The sequence below is a fragment of the Schizosaccharomyces osmophilus genome, chromosome 1, assembly GCF_027921745.1.
Source record: "Schizosaccharomyces osmophilus chromosome 1, complete sequence".
Taxonomy (NCBI): Eukaryota; Fungi; Ascomycota; class Schizosaccharomycetes; order Schizosaccharomycetales; family Schizosaccharomycetaceae; genus Schizosaccharomyces; species Schizosaccharomyces osmophilus.
This window is the reverse complement of record NC_079238.1, coordinates 4751984-4772387: the sequence shown is the minus strand read 5'-3', so window position 1 is coordinate 4772387 and position 20404 is coordinate 4751984. Positions and strand designations below refer to the sequence as shown.

General features: G+C 40.4%; 9 protein-coding genes across 9 annotated transcripts; 5 read left to right on the top strand and 4 right to left on the bottom strand.

The window, feature by feature from the left end:
* Positions 1 to 101: 101 nt before the first annotated feature.
* ssb1 (DNA replication factor A subunit Ssb1) lies at positions 102 to 2024 on the bottom strand (the record flags this gene model as incomplete). The annotated part of the gene is made up of 2 exons (XM_056180960.1): positions 102 to 1914; positions 1984 to 2024. The coding sequence occupies 2 exons, from the start codon at positions 2022 to 2024 to the stop codon at positions 102 to 104; spliced, it is 1854 nt and encodes a 617-aa protein (XP_056036929.1).
* Positions 2025 to 2452: 428 nt separating this feature from the next.
* On the top strand, positions 2453 to 4241 carry mik1 (M phase inhibitor protein kinase Mik1; the record flags this gene model as incomplete). Its single annotated transcript, XM_056180959.1, has 2 exons — positions 2453 to 3661; positions 3699 to 4241. The coding sequence occupies 2 exons, from the start codon at positions 2453 to 2455 to the stop codon at positions 4239 to 4241; spliced, it is 1752 nt and encodes a 583-aa protein (XP_056036938.1).
* Positions 4242 to 4892: 651 nt separating this feature from the next.
* Positions 4893 to 6607, top strand: msi2 (mRNA cleavage factor complex subunit Msi2; the record flags this gene model as incomplete). Its single annotated transcript, XM_056180958.1, has 5 exons — positions 4893 to 4939; positions 4991 to 5413; positions 5486 to 5526; positions 5649 to 5812; positions 5891 to 6607. The coding sequence occupies 5 exons, from the start codon at positions 4893 to 4895 to the stop codon at positions 6605 to 6607; spliced, it is 1392 nt and encodes a 463-aa protein (XP_056036937.1).
* A 1305-nt stretch (positions 6608 to 7912) lies between these two features.
* gnd1 (phosphogluconate dehydrogenase, decarboxylating) lies at positions 7913 to 9769 on the top strand (the record flags this gene model as incomplete). Its single annotated transcript, XM_056180957.1, has 5 exons — positions 7913 to 7929; positions 7997 to 8052; positions 8078 to 8141; positions 8273 to 8340; positions 8445 to 9769. 5 exons carry the CDS (start codon positions 7913 to 7915, stop codon positions 9767 to 9769), a joined length of 1530 nt encoding a protein of 509 aa, XP_056036936.1.
* A 291-nt stretch (positions 9770 to 10060) lies between these two features.
* SOMG_02164 (ER membrane protein) lies at positions 10061 to 10634 on the bottom strand (the record flags this gene model as incomplete). The annotated part of the gene is made up of 2 exons (XM_056180956.1): positions 10061 to 10491; positions 10547 to 10634. The coding sequence occupies 2 exons, from the start codon at positions 10632 to 10634 to the stop codon at positions 10061 to 10063; spliced, it is 519 nt and encodes a 172-aa protein (XP_056036935.1).
* Positions 10635 to 11562: 928 nt separating this feature from the next.
* On the top strand, positions 11563 to 12552 carry SOMG_02163 (yhhW; the record flags this gene model as incomplete). The annotated part of the gene is made up of 1 exon (XM_056180955.1): positions 11563 to 12552. The coding sequence occupies one exon, from the start codon at positions 11563 to 11565 to the stop codon at positions 12550 to 12552; it is 990 nt and encodes a 329-aa protein (XP_056036934.1).
* Positions 12553 to 13867: 1315 nt separating this feature from the next.
* dug1 (dipeptidase Dug1) lies at positions 13868 to 15344 on the top strand (the record flags this gene model as incomplete). Its single annotated transcript, XM_056180954.1, has 2 exons — positions 13868 to 13893; positions 13946 to 15344. 2 exons carry the CDS (start codon positions 13868 to 13870, stop codon positions 15342 to 15344), a joined length of 1425 nt encoding a protein of 474 aa, XP_056036933.1.
* Positions 15345 to 16196: 852 nt separating this feature from the next.
* Positions 16197 to 17700, bottom strand: slm5 (mitochondrial asparagine-tRNA ligase Slm5; the record flags this gene model as incomplete). The annotated part of the gene is made up of 3 exons (XM_056180953.1): positions 16197 to 17222; positions 17307 to 17430; positions 17516 to 17700. 3 exons carry the CDS (start codon positions 17698 to 17700, stop codon positions 16197 to 16199), a joined length of 1335 nt encoding a protein of 444 aa, XP_056036932.1.
* A 306-nt stretch (positions 17701 to 18006) lies between these two features.
* reb1 (RNA polymerase I transcription termination factor/ RNA polymerase II transcription factor Reb1) lies at positions 18007 to 19642 on the bottom strand (the record flags this gene model as incomplete). The annotated part of the gene is made up of 3 exons (XM_056180952.1): positions 18007 to 18217; positions 18274 to 18600; positions 18660 to 19642. The coding sequence occupies 3 exons, from the start codon at positions 19640 to 19642 to the stop codon at positions 18007 to 18009; spliced, it is 1521 nt and encodes a 506-aa protein (XP_056036931.1).
* Positions 19643 to 20404: the final 762 nt, after the last annotated feature.

Sequence of the window (20404 nt, the reverse complement as noted above, 5' to 3'; positions counted from 1 at the left end):
TTTAGTATGAATCTAGGATGAGCTCTCATACACAATTAATGATCCCGTTTAGGGGTCTTGCAAAATTTTCCTCGACCAGCGAGTAACTGTGTGAATGAAGTTTAGTTTGCACCTTGGATATAATCAATCAATTTCTTGGATTCTTCTTGCCAGTTCATTTGACTTAAGGAAGTGACAGTGTAACGAACACGAGTCTCTCCTTTAAAGTTATCTTGCTTTGCGCGACATTGAAAGATATATGGCATGTAGCATGCTTCAGCCATACAATTCATAAAAGCGTTTTCATCGTTCTCTTGATAATCGTTAAGTTCGTCCGCAGATTTATGCATAATTATTTTGCCAACATCATCAAAAACATTTAACCAAAGTTGTCCAGTATGATCACCAACTGCAATAGTCATAATGTATCGATATTGAGGAGCATCATATTCTTTATTACATTTCTCACATCGCCAAGAACCCCCTTGGTCGAAAATCTTTTTATTGCAATCTGGCGCAGGGCACGCAGGGTACGATACGTTCTTCTTTCGGATATAAACAATTGTACCTTTCAAACTAAAATAGTCAGGTGTTTCGGACATGCCCAAATGTTCCGCTTGAACGTCTGCAATGGTCTTCCTTTCCGCTGAGCGTCCAGAAACGGAGCTGATTGATGCATTATTGCTATGTTTGGCAAAATCTTGGCCTCTACCCTGTCCATCATACCAGCCTTTCAGCAGGTGAGATTCTTGGATATCGGGATCAGTAGACATGGTGCTACTAGTTAACATAGATAAAGATCGACCTTGGAAATCGTTTACTTTTACACCCTTGAAGGCCAAAACGCTCTCTTCGGGAGCGGAGAATTCAATTGCAAGTTTTCCCCATAAAGTAATCCTCATTTCAAACCCAGTTTGATCAACAACAGTAATATCACGCTTATCAAAACCCCGAGAAGTAGCGCGGCTGGTGATTTGTTGCACAGGACCGATACTTTGCAAGACACCAATAACATCAATTACAGCGTCCTTGGCAACATTGCCAACTTCTTGTAACGAGACAAAACTAAATCTTGCTACAGGTACAGCGGATTGATCTTCAGCTTTTTTTATTTCGGTATCACGCTCAAACATAAGCTCGTACTCATTCTGAACATTCGTGAATTGTTTTTTGGCGATGTTGACACGACAGCGACTGATGTAGTAAACTTGGCCTTCATGCAAAATGTCGTAAAAAGCGTCCACCTGATCGTTGAACCCAGTAGCTCGAATCTCGCCACTTTCATCTAATAAATTGACGCTGAAAAGCTTTCCCTCGCCACGTTGGTTATGCCAGTGTTTGATATCGGACTTGTTGGTAACACGAGCCCGAATGGTCCACTTGTTTTGATAAGGAGAAAGACCTTCGATAGGATAGATGATAGTGCTGTAACCATTTGCTGGATTAGGACCCGAAGGTCTCTTTACCATCGGGGGAGGAGCAGGTGCAGTACTGGGTGAGTTATTTCCGTAAAAACTACCTGTGTTAGCAGGATAGTTGGCGGGCGCAGAAGGTTGATTCAAGGATCCTTCATTTACGGGAGGTTGAGGTTGTTGACGCAGTGAGTCTACAGTTTCTAACCCGGCCGGGTTTCCAATCTTTTCCATGAATCCAAGTTCAGTTAATACGTCTAGACCAAGAACAATCAAGATCTTTCTTTCTTTCATGATATTGACCGTAAATTGTGTGAGTTGCACAAAAGCACCCTTCGCAAGCTTATTTTCAGCTACTAAGTGGTTGAGTTGAGTGCTAAGCATGGACTGTGCATAGTTAATGGAGTCGGAAAGAACAACACGATAGCGTTTAGGTGCTCCAGATGTGGGGTTCGAGTTTAATTCTTTAACCGTCAATACCTGAAGAACAGGATTTGGAGGATAAGACGAAGAATCTGAGGTGCTAATTTACCGTGTTAGTACTTCGTGTGCAAATTCGTTTTTATACTGATTTAAATTAAATGAAACATACTTTATAACACGCAACGAACCAACGGAAAGCCGTTCGGCCATTTTTCAATTTACTTTGCTTTTTTGAGTGTTTGGTTTTAGGAAGGATACGGCGGCGCGTCGCGTTATATTGAAATACTACTCAAGAAGGACCCGACGCGTCAGGTAAATAATTGTCATTTACGCGACGCGACGCGACGCGTTTGTGTACGCGTCATGAAACTCGCGACTCTGTTTATTGTTTACTTGATGAATGCTGTCTTCTTCCAGCAACACTCAATAAACAAGACATATTAGTTCCTTTCTTTGGAAAGGAAACTTCCCAAAGAATTTGAGAAGCTGATCTATTTAATTGGGAGAAATAAACCTCAATAATACTGAAAGTTCCAATCACTTCAACCATTTACGTGTCGCCTCATTTTGTACTTACAATATATATTATCTATAAACTCCTAGTTATTTAAAGAACAAAGATACGGGATATATCAATAATGGATTCTGTTTCTATGACACCTAGTACACCAACGCGTTCATCGTTTTCTTCCTTAGATGACCATGCACGGAAAAGGCGACTGTTTTCTGGGAATGAAAGCATCATTAGTGATTCAATGTCCAATGAGTCCTACTCACCTCAATCGCAAATCAACAATGCTTCCGCATTCGAAGACAGTCCACATACGCCATTGATGAATCCTAAGAAAAATGTGCGCTTATCTACTACTTTACGACGTGGATTGTTCTCTCGAATGGATGTCGACGAAAAAAAACCACCGGGACTCCTTCCTAGTCTTTTAGACTGTAAAAGAAAAGATAGTGATCAACGTCAAGAGAATATAACACCTTTAGATAAAAATCATACAAATTTTTCTGGTGCACTTAGTACAGGGCTCTTGTCGAAACGCGAAAAACAAATGTTATGGGAAATCAATTCAACTAACCCAAAAAGCGAACAACCTCACACACCCTGTAAACGCATTTCTCATATGAGCAGTGGTTACCCAGAATCCCCAACGTCCCCTTCTTCCCTACTACTTCGCAGGAAGTGCCCTGGTCCTGATTTTTTGCAATGCTTGAAGTCCGAAAAGTCGGCATCTGAGGATTTGGAAGACAGCATGGATATGCTACCATTGCCAACATTTTCTTGTAGCCCTGATGAGTACATGAGTACTTATAATACGCCAACTAAGTCTCAATCTATTTTTCTACATACTCCCCCTACGACAAGTTGGAAAGAAGATGAGGACGAAGATGAAGATGAATCGTCATCGCTGAGTTGGACACCTACAAGTCCAAACCTCTTTAGTACAATGAGTCATGATGAGTTTAATGATGTCGACCGCTGTACCGAAATGCTGTATGGCCGATTTTGCCAGGTGAAATTGTTGCGCGAAAGTGATTTCTCTTATGTTTACAAGGTTTCAAAAATGGCTGAAGATTTTTCGATTGTGAAAATTGTGAAGAGAAAAGGTAATAGCACGAAGGAAACTATGCGACAAATTCAGGAAGCCAATATTCTGAATCAGGTGCGCGACTCTCCGCGCATTGTGAACATGGTCGACTTTTGGGAACATAAAGATCAACTTTTTCTTCAACTAGAATATTGCGAAAATGGTGATTTAGGCACATTTTTAACGGAACTGGGTTTAATGCAAGTACTCGATTCGTTCCGTGTTTGGAAAATTCTATTACAGTTGGGCCAGGTAAGTAATTTGAACAGATGTTTGTTGACTTTTTTAGGGTTTATTCTACTTGCATAGGCTCGGAGTTGTGCATCTAGACGTGAAGCCTTCGAATGTGCTTATTACCCGCGAAGGAAATCTAAAAATTTCCGACTTTGGTTTATCTTCAAGTCTTCCAGTTTCTTCATTGTCAGACTTGGAGGGGGACAGGATGTACATAGCACCGGAAGTATTAATGATGCATGCTTATGATAAACCGGCCGATATTTTTTCTTTGGGCCTTAGCATGATTGAGGCAGCGACCAACGTGGTTCTTCCAGACAACGGTCTCGAATGGCAGCGATTACGCTCAGCCGATTTTTCTGATTTGCCAAAGTTAACACAGTTCCTGACACCCCAGGAACAGATGTTACTGTCGAAAACGGCTTGTGCTGAGTCTCTTGAAAAAATGCTTTATAGAATGATAGCACCAGATCCAGAAGATCGAATCACTGCTGAACAGCTGCTAAGCACGGATGAAATCGGGTATGTGCATGAACAATCAAAATTACCAGCGATCATTTTTGAAGATCGTTCTTCCTGGCTGGAAACCACTCTTTAGGATTTGTCAATATGAAAACCGCAGATTGTCTCGTAACTCTCTGCAAGGCAGACGCCTCCTGAATAAGGATTTCCCAAATTTGTCTTCTGGTTCGTTTTTGATTTTTTTATAGTTCTCTTTCTTGACACGATTTTCTTCCCTTCTGGCGACTTCTGTTTCTGTTTCCACTAGCCAAAACACCCTTTTCTTTGCATTCAGAGCGAAGGTAAACAAACTAGCATTTCATCTACTCCTCAGTATACTTTATTCCCTCTTTATTCCCTTATTTTTATGTCCGGTTCTCATTTATCTTATTTATTCTGCTGGATTCTAATATACCCGCGACAACATACTTCCATCTCCACGCTAAGAACGCCAAATTCTCCTGTTCTTTTTCGGTTTCTACTTTTCTCCGTTACCTTTTATTTTCATATGTCTTATTATCACACCTCTTAGTTTCGTTTTTATTAGCATTAATATATACATCTGCCTAACAAAACATTACGTAAATAGGAGTTTCTTTACTATTGTTAAACTTCATTATTCCTCAGTAAAACAACATACAGTGGTGCACTGCCTTTCCCAAAGTAAGAGTGAAGCGCGGGGATTTCACGTCTTTCCATTTCACTACTACCACCATAATTCTTTTGTCAATAGATTCTTATATTCGGGATGGGAGGATCGGATTTTGAAGACGATGAGTTATTTAAAGACCTATAGTAAGTAAGACGTGCGTGGCAGGACAATAGACTAATAATTGAACTGATTAGTGGTGAAGAGAATGATGTTGAGAAATCTCAAGAGACAGGCGAATCAAAAAATGAGTCAAAGCAAGGAGAAAATCAATCTTTAGAAGCTGGTGGAGAAGAAAAAATAGCGAAAAACGAAGAAATTGGCGAAGAAAACGAGACAGAGATTTCGAACCCAGCAAAAAGTGAAAAAGAAGGCGCCAATGTGGATGAATATTCGCATCAAGAGACGTACGAAGACGATGGAGCTGAGCACAAAGGATTCACTGGAAATGAGGATGAAGAACAGGCTCGAATTTCAGCTAGCTGGGAAGCAGCAGAAAGCACTGAAAACTCCACCCCTTCGTATGCGAACGTACCCAATCCCACTGGCATGTCGTATTCCGAGACAAGACAGCAGGACGAAAATAAAGAAGACCAAAGCCCTTTTAATAAAGAGGACGGGTATGGACTAGTTGACAAAATCCTATTGTTCCAGATAGGAAAGGTGGTGAATGGTGAAGCTAACTGAGCTAGAAAAATGTTTATTGGTGGCTTGAACTGGGAAACGACTGATGGTAAGTGAAAGAGATTTGATTTAGAAATCGGCCGGTCAAGACGTTGGTGGAGTTGGCGAAAATCAAAAGAAAGAATTCAGAAATTCGGTGTTTGGAAAGAGCAAGGTTGTTAACGTAATTAGAGTCACTCCGTGATTACTTTGAACAGTTTGGTGAAGTTTTAGACTGTACAGTTATGCGAGACAGCACGAGCGGACGATCACGTGGGTTTGGATTTTTGACGTTTAAGGATCCCAGATGTGTAAACGACGTGATGTCGAAAGAGCATCATTTGGACGGAAAAATAGTAAGTAAAAGAGAAACAATTTATCGGAAGATTTTTTGGATGAGATTGGGTGGAAAAGTGTATGCTAACGTGGGATAGATTGACCCGAAGCGAGCAATTCCTCGAGAAGAGCAAGAAAAAACAGCAAAGATGTTTGTAGGGGGAGTTCCAGGGGATTGCACAGAAGAAGAATTTCGCGATTTCTTTAATAATTTTGGCCGAGTATTAGATGCGACGCTAATGATGGACAAAGACACGGGACGGCCCCGTGGATTTGGATTTGTAACCTTTGAAAATGAGTCTGCGGTAGAGGCGACGATGTCACAACCGTACATCACGATTCATGGAAAGCCAGTGGAAGTGAAACGGGCTACGCCAAAGTCGAGTTTACGGGAAAGCCATGACCGACACCAGCAGAATTTCAATGGAGGAATGAATCCGTATTATTCACAAAACATGAATATGTACGGAGGCATGACACCTGCGATGATGGCGCAATATTATCGTCAAATGCAGCAGTATATGGAAGCAATGCGGAATATGCCGGCAGCGGCCGCAGGCACGATGCCGTATACGCAGCCTGCGATGCCAGCTGGGATGGCCGAATGGCAACAGCAACAGCAACAACAAGGAGGAGGAGCTGGGTATTTCGATCCATCAAAGGGACCTGGGGAAGCAGGTTCAGGAAGTGGTGGACGAGGCGGAGGATATCCCAACCGAAATCCTGGAGGACCCAATCGACAACGGTATCGTGGAGGTCGTCGTGGAGGATCTGCAGGAGGCGGTGGACATAGTTTTCATCCCTACCGTCGATAAAAAAGTCCATGATGGAAAAGTGGATGTTGACAGGAGGCATCCTGTTTAGGACAACTACTACGTTTTTGTTCTTTGAAAGAAAAATCTATGACCATAATTTTTTCTTGTAATATTCCCTTTATAAAGTATCTTATTGTTATTTAGAGAGCTGTTTTTTTTTTATCTTAGAAAAGAACAAAAGTGGCGGTTTCGAGTCTGCCATGCCTTGTCCATTGGTTCCATAGGGAGTGTAACAGTGGTAGAGTAGGAGGCATAGAAGGAAAAGACGTTGAATGGGAGAGACATACACAGAGATAGAGAGTTGTAACATTCATCCGCAAACAAAAGTTACCAAAAGCTATACAGAGGATCCATTTTTTTTTTTTTTTTTTTTTTTTTTTCATCCTGTACCATCCTATGCATCCTCTACTATACTAAACCATTCAAACCATCCCAAACCGTCATCTACCCTCTTTTACAAAGAAAGTCTTTGTTTACATCCTTCGCAAGTACTGGACACGCGTTGTTTAAGGTTGGAGCTGAGTGAACGGACGTGGGGAAAGCGGTCACCACCACCAAGGCGCTTCAAAGCATCAAAACAAAGAGCAAAGCAAAATGATGGGACAACGGGAAACTCGCTCAATGGAGACGTCGTAGATAAATCGAAACTGCGAAGAATTCAAGGTTGAAGCTTTTCATTAAGGTTGAGCGATGCAAGTGATTCAAGGACCACAGAAGCGAATCAACAGGGCAAGAACGACAGGTATATGACGACGCATCGGAGGGGAGAGGAGGGAGAACGGCCTCGTTCCTAAGGATTTGTCATGGACCTTGCAGGGATGTTTGCTGGAAAAGAGTGGAGAGATGGTCGTCTTGGGTTGTTTGTTTACATTTAGCTGGCGGTTGAAAGGAGAGGAAAGAGGAAGAGAGAGAGAGAGAGAGAGAGAGAGAGAGAGAATGTTGAACGCGTAGACTCCATGGACGAGTTTTATTTTTTCTCCCTCTTTATACAACTTGGGGGGTTTTTTTTCTGTCTTTCCTCCTCTTCTTCCCCTTGGGACGCTGCTCTCTTTCCACTAGGGACACAAAAAAAAAGAATCGCTGCGCAATCCGCCCGCCTTCGCTCTTCTGCGTTGACAATACACGTCACCTGCGTATTCGTCAGCAAAAAGATGATCCGTGATTCTTCGAAAGGTTCCACGATTTCCTGCTTGATGATTACGTCATGCGTACGAAAACGGAAAGTTGTATAAACGGGACTGGGACATACCAGTTGTATATAACTTGTAAACGACCAACACGATCGTTCACGGAATATATAGAAAGATGTCTCAAACTGCTGTGTAAGTGAATAGAACAGAGCTTTTCTTGCTTGTTTATTTGTTTCGAGCATATGCTAATCGTGTAGAGCTGGTATGGAACCCCTTTGCCCGACATCGACGATGTTTTGTTGGGTTCTGTGATTTGTGTGGAATACTAACATCGAGAAAGATTTTGGTCTTATTGGTTTGGCCGTAATGGGTCAAAACCTCATTTTAAACGGTGCTGATAAAGGGTATGTTTTTTTTTTCTCTTCCCCTTCCTCGTCTTCCATGGAAACAGCAGTTTTGCTTATTTTGGACGGCTGTTGGATGACTGAGGGAGAATCCCTCTCGCGAGCAAATAAACCCGACTAACCACAACTAGTTTTACCGTTTGCGCTTTCAACCGTACTGTCTCCAAGGTCGATAACTTTATGGACAATGAAGCCAAGGGTAAGCAGCAAACCAAAATCTTTAAAAAAACTCCAACACGTTCTTTTGTGTTGATTTTTTCATCTTAGCCAAAAACTAGTTGCTAATCCACTCGTTGTTTTTAGGCAAGTCCATTGTTGGCGCTCGCTCTGTCGAAGAGTTCGTTTCCAAGTTGAAGAAGCCCCGTGTCGCTATCTTGCTCGTCAAGGCTGGCCCTGCTGTCGATTCTTTTATCGACATGTTGCTTCCTCACCTTGAAGATGGTGATATCATCATTGACGGTGGTAACTCTCACTACCCCGACACCACTCGCCGTTGTGAAGAGTTGGCCAAGAAGAACATTCTCTTCGTTGGTTCCGGTGTCTCCGGTGGTGAAGAGGGTGCTCGCCATGGTCCATCCTTGATGCCTGGTGGTAACCCTGCTGCCTGGCCCCGTATCAAGCCCATTTTCCAATCTCTTGCCGCCAAGGCCGGTGACAACGAGCCTTGCTGCGATTGGGTTGGTGAACAAGGTGCTGGTCACTATGTCAAGATGGTTCACAACGGTATTGAGTACGGTGATATGCAATTGATTTGCGAAACTTATGACATCCTCAAGCGTGGTCTTGGTTTGTCCATCGACGAAATCGTTTCCATTTTTGAAAAGTGGAACAAGGGTAAGCTCGACTCTTTCTTGATTGAAATCACCCGTGATGTCTTGAGTTTCAAGGCCAACGATGGCAAGTCCGTCGTTGAAAAGATCGTCGATGCCGCTGGCCAAAAGGGTACCGGTAAGTGGACCGGTCAAAACGCTTTGGAAATGGGTACCCCCGTTACTTTGATTTCTGAAGCCGTCTTCGCTCGTAGCCTTTCCTCCTTGAAGAGTGAACGTCTTCGTGCCTCCGAGAAGCTCCCTGGTCCCACCAACAAGTTCACTGGTGACAAGCAACAAATCATCAATGATTTGGAGGATGCTTTGTATGCCTCCAAGATTATCTCTTATGCCCAAGGTTTCATGCTTATGCGTGAAGCTGCTAAGGAATACGGCTGGAAGCTCAACAATGCTGGTATCGCTTTGATGTGGCGTGGTGGTTGCATTATTCGCTCCGTTTTCCTCAAGGATATCACTGAAGCTTTCCGTGAAGACCCCAAGCTCGAATCTATTCTCTTCCACCCCTTCTTCACTGATGCCATCCACAAGTCTCAAGACGGCTGGCGCCGTGTTGTTTCCCAAGCCGCTCTCTTGGGTATCCCCACTCCTGCCACTTCTGCTGGTCTTGCTTTCTACGACGGTTACCGTAGCTCTGTCTTGCCCGCTGGTTTGTTGCAAGCCCAACGTGACTACTTTGGTGCTCATACTTTCCGTGTCTTGCCTGAAGAAGCTGACGAGTCTCTTCCCGCTGACAAGGATGTCCACCTCAACTGGACCGGCCGTGGTGGTAATGTCAGTGCTTCTACCTACATTGCCTAAGCGCCTTTATGATTGGTTTTTGTTCTATTTTAGTTGCATAACGCCTGTGAATTTCCTTTGTGTGTACAAATAAATGAATAAAATTGTGTTCATGTATGAATCCTTAAAATGGAAATGTTGCATAATTTAGATTCATAAATAAATTAAGTAGTAACTAAGGAAGAATAGGAATGGAAGTAGGACTCACTGACATTATGAAAGATGAGAATAAAGCTAAAAAGAGTGATAGAGGACAAAGAAAGGAATGCTCGTTTGCAAGGATCTTTTTAAATATACTAACAGAGAAAACGGCTATGCGAATCGCATATTATCGAGCTTTTCTACGCCCAAAGCAGCAGAATACATGGAATAACGAGTAAGTTCAGTGAAAACAGAAACAGCCAAAGCAAGGAATCGCATAGAAAACAAAGCCCCAAGAATGGATGATTGTTTGTGAATGGTGAAGAGGAATACAGCTGCCGGGAGAGCGATATTTGAGGATAGCAAAACTTTCCATTGAAATGGAATTGCAGGAGAACCAAGAATATAGTCTGTAGGAAGGAAATACATGACGAAGGCACTAGAGCCTAGGACTAGGACCTCAACGAGTTTGTAGAAAAAGCTCTCTGGGTACAAAAGGACGGGTACGGCTAGAACGAGAAACAAGAAGGAGAATAAAATAGAAAACATGCGATTATCTCTTGTATTTGTTAGCCGTAAGTGTTCAATAAAAGCTTCTTGTTCTAAAGGACAACAGTATGTTAGTAAATTAATGGGCAGGATAGAGAGGAGGCTTACCTTGTTGACTGAGTGGAGTAGCATCCTCCTCGTCGTACGTCTCTTTGCTCCCAGTATAGGTGATGATGCGTTTTCTTAGATTCTCCATGGAAAGCAAGGCTACTAGATGAAGATGGTTACGTTTGGCCTTGGTCTGGTGGGAAAGGACTCGAGGGGACAATAGAAACAGGAAAACTAGGGAAAGCAATTTAAGTGAAGAGCTTTCAAATGTAAATGGAAAAGAAGTAACCAGGAAAAAGAACCCTTGGATTTCAATGGTGGTGTCGTGAACCAATATACGGACTAACGATGTAAGAAAATAAGAAAAAAGCGATGATTACAGGAATTTGAAAAAGAAAGAAAAAGATTGTAACAAACAAAAATAAAATAAAATAAAAAAAAAAAAAAACACAGACGGAACTCACCTTTTCTACATTCGAAGCTACACTACCCTCGCCAATCTTGCTTACTACATGGAAAATCGACACGTGAAAACCGCCGGATAGGACTTTTTGATAATATTTCTTTCCTTTACAAATTTTTCTTGAGTTTTCTTTATGTTTATGAATTCTTTTCGTTCGTTTTTGCTTTGCTCAATGAAATCATAGTAACATAATTATACAGTATAATATCCTGTTATAAGAAGATATATTTTATAAACGACCAGTAATCAAGTACTACCACCACAACAATATGGAAAAAAAGGTGCAAAACAGTGGCATAAAGATGATGAATAATAGATTTTTCAATAAGAAATAGATAGAAAAGAGAATGATGGAAGAATGATTTGAAAGCTTTTAATTTGGAACTTTTTCTTTGCCATGTCTTGGTGTCGCTTTGTAATCAACGGGGGAATGTCTTGGTCATGTACGAAAATGCAATGTAAGACGGTTGATTACAAATAATATATATAGGAGGCTTCCTGCTAGTTTCATTTTAAGTTTTACCATTTGTTGAAAGGGAAAAAAGCAAAGTCCTTTTTTATCTGCCTGTATTTCTCCTTCTCTCTCTTTCGTGACTTATCTACCGTGAATTGGATGAAAAATCTGTTTTGGTTGTTGCCATTAATTGTTTTTTTATTGATTCGAGGCTTTTTATCTCTTGAATCGTTCTATAAGGCCAAAAAAGTCAACACTTTTGCTCCGTCATCGTCTCCTTTACCGCTAATGCAGCTCGTTGTAAGAAAATCTGGAGAGCGTGGTTTTGCCCACTATAAAAATTTCCTCAGGTCATTCCACACATTTAGTTTTGCGAATTACTTTGATCTACAATATATGGGATTCGGTCCCTTGCGAGTCATCAACGAGGATCGTGTGGAGCCTGCCAGTGGATTCCCTCCTCATCATCATCAACGATATGAGATTTGGTCGTATTTAGTGAATGGAAAATTGACCCACCAAGATACGATGGGCAATACGGAAACCATGTCCAGAGGCGATATTCAATATACGTCCGCTGGAACCGGTATCGCTCATTCGGAATACAACAATGAACCAAAAGGAAGCTGCGATGCCCATTTCCTTCAAGTTTGGGCTAAACCTGACGACAAATATCGTTCTCCCATTTATTATACCCGTCATCAATCAGAAGAAGCCAAGCATAATCGTCTTCAACCCGTTATTGTTCCTAATTACACATTTACTGATCCCACGAATGTAAAGTCGAATGGTGTTCAGGTTGGTTCAAGTGCCACAACAGACGACTCTGCAATTCCTTTTCCAGGTGATTTGGGTATGTGGGCATCCATTCTTTCTCCAGGATCCCAGGTAACCCATGTGTTTGGTCCTTGGAACACTACCGCTTCTCCTGTCAGAAAGGGTTACCTTCACTTTATTCAGACATCCGGTTTTGCTGGTCCTCGTGATATTTCTGTTGGCAAAGCTCAATTGAAGATTGGCGATAATGTACTACAGGAAGGTGATGGTCTTTTTGTGATGGACACTGAAAAGGGTTCTTCTCTGACCATTGAAAGTGTTGGTTCCGCTGATGCTGAATTTGTCTTTTTTGACATGACTGCCGATGATTGATTGTTTGTCACAAGTTCAATTATGTTTGTTAAATTAAATCCAATAGTACCAACCTTGTGCTCGAATTTAAAGAAAGAATAAATGATTACAGAAATATACATAATTGAAAATTGACTGATAGTATTCACACTGAAGTATGTGTTTTATCATTATCAATCTTATTGCATGCGTATTTACCTTTCGTTTCACAATTGAGAAATCACTCGTTTCACGGTTTTTTGTTCGTTTTGACATTATGAACTGACTCGTTTTAAACTTGAGTTTTTTTTATTTGAACGCAAACACTACGATCTCAAGAGTCAATAACTGGTCGAAACTTCCAGTCTCAAAGCTTCCCCAATTTTACTGATCAGGTATAAAAATATGAAAATAATGCGCGTTTTATCTTCCTGTGCACATTTTTTAGCTCCTGAATTAGGAGGTTTCATGATTTGTTTACTTTTTGTAATATTTTAGTCTATTATATAAAACAATGAATTCGTATTCGATTATATGCTAATACAATTTAATAGTAAAATGTTTATAAGGCTAAAGAAATGTTATACTACCATTGAATAATCGTAACGAGGGTACTGACATAATGTCATTGTTTCATGAATGAGACATGTAGAAAGCTACTACCAAGACTTTTTTAAGCAGACATCTTTTGTAACGGGAATTTATTTTAGAACTTTTTTTTTTAAAGGAGCTTTCAATTCCTTTGGGCTGTTTCTCAAAAACTGAAGTCAGTTTCTACTGAGATTCTAGTTGTTGTTGCCTAGACTTTAAATCTCAATCCTATTTTTGTTTTTTGGTTTGCCTTTGTAAAGATGAAGAATACTTATACTCCTGTTTCGAGCTCTGAAAAGTCGAGGAGTCGACCTCCTTCAGATGACACACCTCCTCCGTACTGGGTCCAGTGACTTTACTAGTTGAATAAACGACAGCAAGATTTACTAAGCCCAGATCGACCGTATCTTGCGATCTGAAGACTCGCACTTCTAAACATGGTTAACATAACTTCTACGATACAGAATATATCAACTTTAGCCTCTCCATGTCTATATTTCCGTTATTTCCAATTTATAATGAAGATTCTCTTGCTATATATTAACATAATATTCACGACCTTGACAATACCATATAATATTGTAGAAATTTATCTGATTGTTGTATGCTGCCGTAAGCGTTTTATCATTTTTCTTTGCAATTCACTATCCAAGGCTTGAGATTCGACCGTAAAACCTAGCAATGCAAAAGAACGTGAAACTACAAATCAACTTTAACCAACGCGCTCTTTTATTACATATATATATTTTTTTTTTTATATATAAAAATGACACTTGAAACCTTGTACAGTTTGTATGTAAATATGCTATTTACTATTTAAATGTAATCTTAACACGTAGTTCAGGATCGACAAGAAAAAGGATGAATTTATTGCTCGTCTCGCGAAAGCAGTAGCTATTCCTTCCGTATCTGCAGACGTTAACCTTCGTCCTAAGGTTTATGAGATGGCCGACTTTGTCGTGGATGAATTCACCAAACTTGGAGCCAAAATGGAAAAGCGCGACATCGGTTCCCATGAAATGGAAGGTCAAGAAGTTCCTTTGCCTCCTATAGTCCTTGGCCAATATGGAAGTGATCCTTCTAAAAAGACTGTTTTGATTTATAATCACTTTGATGTTCAACCTGCTTCAGTTTCTGATGGCTGGTCTACAGACCCTTTCAAACTTGAAGTGGATAGTAAGGACCGTATGATTGCTCGTGGTGTTACTGATGACAAGGGTCCTCTCATTGGTTGGATATCTGCTGTCCAAGCATACCAAGAATGTGGTTTGGATTTCCCCGTCAACTTGTTGATGTGCTTTGAAGGTATGGAAGAGTACGGTAGTGAAGGTCTTGATGATCTCATTCGCGCTGAGGCTCAAAAGTACTTTGCCAAGGCAGATTGTGTATGTATCAGCGATACCTATTGGTTGGGTACTAAAAAGCCCGTGTTGACTTACGGATTACGTGGTGTAAGCTACTTTAGCATGACAGTACAGGGTCCTGGTGCCGACTTACATTCCGGTGTCTTTGGTGGTACTGTCCATGAGCCTATGACCGATTTGATTGCAGTTATGAGCTCCTTGGTTAAGCCAAATGGCGAGATTTTGATCCCTGGCATTATGGACCAAGTTGCCAAACTCACTTCTGAAGAAGATAGTTTGTACGACACTATCGACTATGAAATGAGTGATTTGGAAAATGCCGCCGGTGCGGACGTTTCGATTTATCCCGATACCAAGCGCACCTTGCAACATCGCTGGCGTTACCCTACATTATCTCTTCATGGTATCGAAGGCGCCTTCAGTGGTAGTGGTGCAAAGACAGTCATTCCTGCTAAGGTAAACGGTAAATTCTCAATTCGTACTGTGCCTGACATGGAGCCTGAAACTGTTCGCGAGCTTGTTCAAAATCATGTTGAAAAAGTCTTCAGCTCTTTGGGTAGCAAAAATAAGCTTACCTTCCATGCTCTTCATGCTGGTGCCTGGTGGAGTTCTTCCCCCAAACACTGGCACTATGATGTTGGAAGCCGTGCTACCGAGCGTGTTTTCGGTGTCAAACCTGACTTTGTTCGTGAAGGTGGTTCCATTCCTGTTACTGTTACGTTTGAGCATGCGTTGAACAGGAATGTTCTTTTGTTACCCATGGGCCGTGGTGATGATGGTGCTCATAGTATCAACGAAAAATTAGACTTGGACAACTTTATGAAGGGTATTAAACTTTTCTGTACTTATGTTCATGAATTGTCTTTAGAAAAGCAATAAACGTGTTAATCCTGTTTCTTACTGTTTTTAATCCCTATATTTTGCTGTCTTCCGGTACACAGAGAATTTGCACGTCCCTTAGACTTTTATTGAAACCTAGATTTCCCATTTTCTTCTATTGCCATTAATTACGGACATCTCTATTTTACTTATAATTACTGTTTTACCATAAACTTTTTACCCGGAAACTGGGTTTGCGTGCTTTTTATAAATTTGTACGGGTGTATTATAGTGCTTTATTCACTATAATAAAGATAAGTCCTTCATTTTTGAGAATAAGGTACTGAAAGTGCAGATTAAGGGGAATTAAATACATATATAAACAAAATATAGTAACCAGCGGGTAGCTTTAAATATGTTATGTCGTTTAACTTGAAAAGGTGTAAAGAAGCAAAGGTAACACTCATTTTATGTAAAAGTTTAGCATATATCAATCAACAATATACGGATTTATACACACTTAGCTACGCATGCTTGAGAGAAGTTAACGAAATACTCCAATTCGATTACGTTCAGCCATTGTGTGGCATTACAAAATTTCGAAATTTGAATGGACAACATTTTGGTCAATTTATCTTAGCATGCGAAATATTTGTACCTCTAGCCAAAGGAAAAAGTTCACAGAGATGCTTCAAGATTTAAAACTCATCTGGCATCAACGTATTTATAACAAACGGTCTCTCAAATTATTTGGAGTCAAATTCTCTGATTTGCGGACCCATTACTCCGGCTACTGTTTCGTTATAGTAACAAGAATCTGACAAGAATTGGAATTAAAGGCGATGAAGTCGGTAAATCATGAAAATAATAGCACTGTATACTTCGTTCTCGGTGAGGCATTAAAGTGTTCAATTAAGCAAATATTGATCCAGATGAGCGTGGAAATGGAATGGTTTCACGGACATTTGTGGCATTGCCTTCTAGAAACGCTAGCAATCGTTCAATACCAAGTCCAAAACCACCATGAGGGGTATTAGCTTGTTGAAGCATTTCATAATACCATTCTAACCCCTTGGGTACTTCCTCCAAAGCAATCGAATCTTTTCGCAACGATCCACCGACTAATTCTCCAACCTGTGGGACCAATAAATCCATCGCTGCAACGGTGTCGTTTGAGCTGGGCTTCATGTAAAAGGGCTTAATAGAAGCAGGATAATCAGTCACAAAAACAGGTCCCTTGATATAGACGTCCGTTAAATAACGTTCATGTTCGCTGCTAAGATCATTGCCCCATGCCGGAGGATCATGCCAAGTATAGCCTGAGTTTTTCAAAATATCAATTGCTTCTGTATATGATATTCGATGCCATTCGTTCATTAGATGATTCCAATGCTCCCGATGATATCCTTTTTTTTTTAAATATTGTACCAAATATTTAATAAGGTCTTCCACAACACCCGCGAGAGCATCCATTGTTTCTATAAAAGCAAGTTCGACTTCCAGCATCCAAAATTCTGCTAAATGCCGACTTGTATGGCTATTTTCTGCTCGAAAAGCTGGTGTAATTGTGTAAACCCGAGACATTCCGAGTGCCAATGCCTCCAGATGAAGCTGGGTGGAGACTGTCAGAAATGTCGGCGTTCCAAAAAACGAAGGGCTCTGTTCATCTTTATTTGAAAATTCAGAACTATTAGTGGAATCTTTTTTTTTTGAATGAGGGGTGACCAGAAATACTTCACCTGCACCCTCACAATCTGAAGATGTTAAGAGAGGGGGATTAGTTTCAATAAAATCGCTTTTGGCTAAAAAGGAGCGTACGCCTTCCAAGGTATCAGACCTTAGACGAAACAAGTCATTTTGTTTTGCAGTACGAACCCTCAAATGAGGATGTTGTCTCAAAAATTCTGTTGCTAAATTTTTTTTTTGTATAGGGTAGTCCTAAGTTTTGAATGTTAGCATGAATAATTTTACCATTACATTAAACATTTCATATTAGCTGAATGATTCACTGATGTATCGTACGTTGTTTACTTTGCCATAAAGATCAACTTTCTCGGCCAGTAGTTCGTATTGCTGCTTTCCTAGTGCAGCTTTTTTAGAAATCTCAAGTTTCCCTTGGATTTTGACACTAGCACCGTAAGACAACCTAGAAGAGACGTTAGAGAACTGAAGTATCACAAAGAGCATATGGATAATAGAATTTAAACATGCTGACAGTTAAAAATACTTACAACTGAGCTTGCTCTGGAGTCGCTACCACCTGAATGGGTTGTTGACATGTGCCGTCGGAGACCATGGCAAAACACACATTTTTGGATTTCCGTAGTGATCGTATCCATCCGTGCACATCTACAACGCTACCACATGGGGGCTTTTCCCACAGGCTTTTCAATGTTGTTGGAAGAAATCGCTTCATAAATGGAGTGCTACAAAATAATTCCGCTGTAAAAACTATTGACTGAATTAAGTAATATATAAAGGAAACATGCAAAAAGGTAGACTAAAAGTCGATTTTCTTGGATTTTTACATCAAAATAATGGGTTTTCGTACAAGTAATCCGTCTCATACACGAAACCTTGAAGCCTCTGAAAAAACCGAATTCACCGAGAGTTGACCGAACAACAAGAATAAAAAAGGAAGTTGAAAGACTAGACAGAAAGACAAAGCGTAAAGATTAATTAAAAAAATAAGGATAACATAGAAGATGAAAGGAATCGCGAATCAGCTAGAAAACCCTGATAGCACTACTTTAAAATCAGAAATAGCCGATTGTGTAGCTTCCAGAAGGGGTAAGTTATCATAGCTTGGAATCATTTTCTTCAAGTTAATAAACTGAAAAAGCATTTGATCACGGGACCAGCGTCCATTCGCCTCTCGAACGATAGCATCCCAATGAATTTGGTCTCCATACTTGACAAGCGAATTGTAGATTCTACAAACCGAGTTAATACATGAAATTAATAATGTAGTTTTCAAGTATCACCTTACCTTTCTAAAAGCCAAACATTATCTTGTAATTCGAACTTGGGAGCAGATTTTGTAAGCTGTTGAAATTTATATCGGCATTGCAATCTTGTCCTTGTTCCTAAGAGTTGTGCTACCAATGTCCAGTTGATATCAGAACTCATATCCTCACGATTTCGTAATTCTGCTACAATCTGTAATAATTGAGTCTCTTCATCCAAAGACCATGCATTGCGCTTCAACCGATCGCCAAATCGAACTGCATCACGCCAACGGTCCCGACAATCGTTTGGCATGCGTGCCATTTTCCGGCCAATTTTGGTCCAACACTTTCCGTGTTCCAAAACATTTCTATAAAGTTTAGTCAACCTGTTCTAAAACGAAATAACCATCACAGCTAACTAACTTACCTTCTTAGTTCTTCATCTTCTTCCTTACTCCACACACAACGTTCCTCAAATGGGTTATAGGCTCGTCTAACATGGTGATAAATGCTCTTCGCATCTCTATGTGAGAGCTTTTTATACAAATTGGAATAAAAGGAACGAATTGGCTTAGGGCATTTTCCTGCCCAAATTTGATTGCAAAACTGGTATTCAGTCCAACCTTGCTCCAAAATGAAATTTCGTACTTCCTGAGCTATAATGGCAGTCTCCTGAACACCAAAATCACCCTTTCCACTTGAGTTTCTTCGGCTATACTTTTCGTAACCGGGAATGTTGTAGAAGGCTCGCAAATGCCGTAGAATGGTTCTCCTTGTGAAGCTTGGCATTTCATCTACTAATATCTTGACAAGTGATGAGAGTGGTCCATGAAGGCGTTTATCCTGCAAAAGTTCCCCAACTTGTTGGTGCGTCATTTGAAAAGCATCGCAGAATTCTTGCATCCGCTGTTCAAGGTAATCCCAATGTTCTGCGGTCCATCTGGCGTTACCTCTAGAATTGGTATCTTCTGGGGGACTTTTTTTGATGCTCGTGTTCATTAAAAGTGGTCCAGTAGAAGCCAATGAGGCAGATCCATCAACAATTCCTGCATCTGTAGCGGGCTTGGACAAATAATCCTTTGACCCTAGATCATCTACTGCTAATGGAATATTTGCCGCCGTAATTGCACCCATTGGAACTGTCTGATTCGATGAGCTTAGACTCGGATTTCCAGTTTGTAAAGACATCAACGCTTCAAAACTTCGATCATCTCGTCGACTTTCCTTTGCAGGGTTAAGAGAACTCAGTCCTTCTGATGATTCTGACAATTCTGAGGTAGATTGGTTTAATCCCTTGTTCAATGAAAAAGTATCATCAAAATCTCCTTTTCGTTTTCTGGTCCGTTCTAGTGACTTTACCCCCAGAAACTCGGGCATTTGAAGTTCCGGATCCAGCACTGAGCTATTCATATAGAAAACCCAGTTATTATCAAAAAAAAATTGAGTATAAAGGAATTTATCAAAATAAACTAGCTAGAAACTAATAAAACGGAGCTTTATTTACCAAATCAAAATATGGCCAAAAAGGAAGGGTCAGACACAACATGTAGCTTTTGGTGGTGAATTTTAAGAAACGAGCGATAACTCGGTGCGTCACACTATATGGTAAACAAACACTAATGTTTGTTTATGGATTGCACACTTATGATGTTTTATCAAACAACTTTAAATTGTACATACTGTTCTATAAGTAGACTGCTTCTTTTGAGCTTATTGCTTTTTCTTTTCATTTGCTATTTTGGGTGGACAGATGCTAGATACAAGTTTGACATAAGAGGCAACATTTTTCTATGCTTGTTTGCCCGTTTCTCGTAGGGTTCGTTCTATAGTTTTATTTATCAATAGTTCATTTCATAAGAAGTAGATATGAATGTAGCTACCTGCAAAGGCAGTCGAATGGATCAATAATATCTTCTTTTGTTTTGTATATTGAAAAATCGTTGTTAGCAAACATATAAGTAACTTGTGCTTTATTTCTTTTGTTTTCCTCGGACCAAGTATCGAGCATAGCAATATTTACTATATGTAAATAAACACTACCATATTAACGTTACAACACCCAACTTGAGAAGGTTGTACAGAGAAGACCAACAGAAAAGCCAATTAGTAAATTTCTTCTCTGGAGAGTCTCTTTGCACGACTTTTCCCGGTTGCTGGTATCTGGCCGCCAAA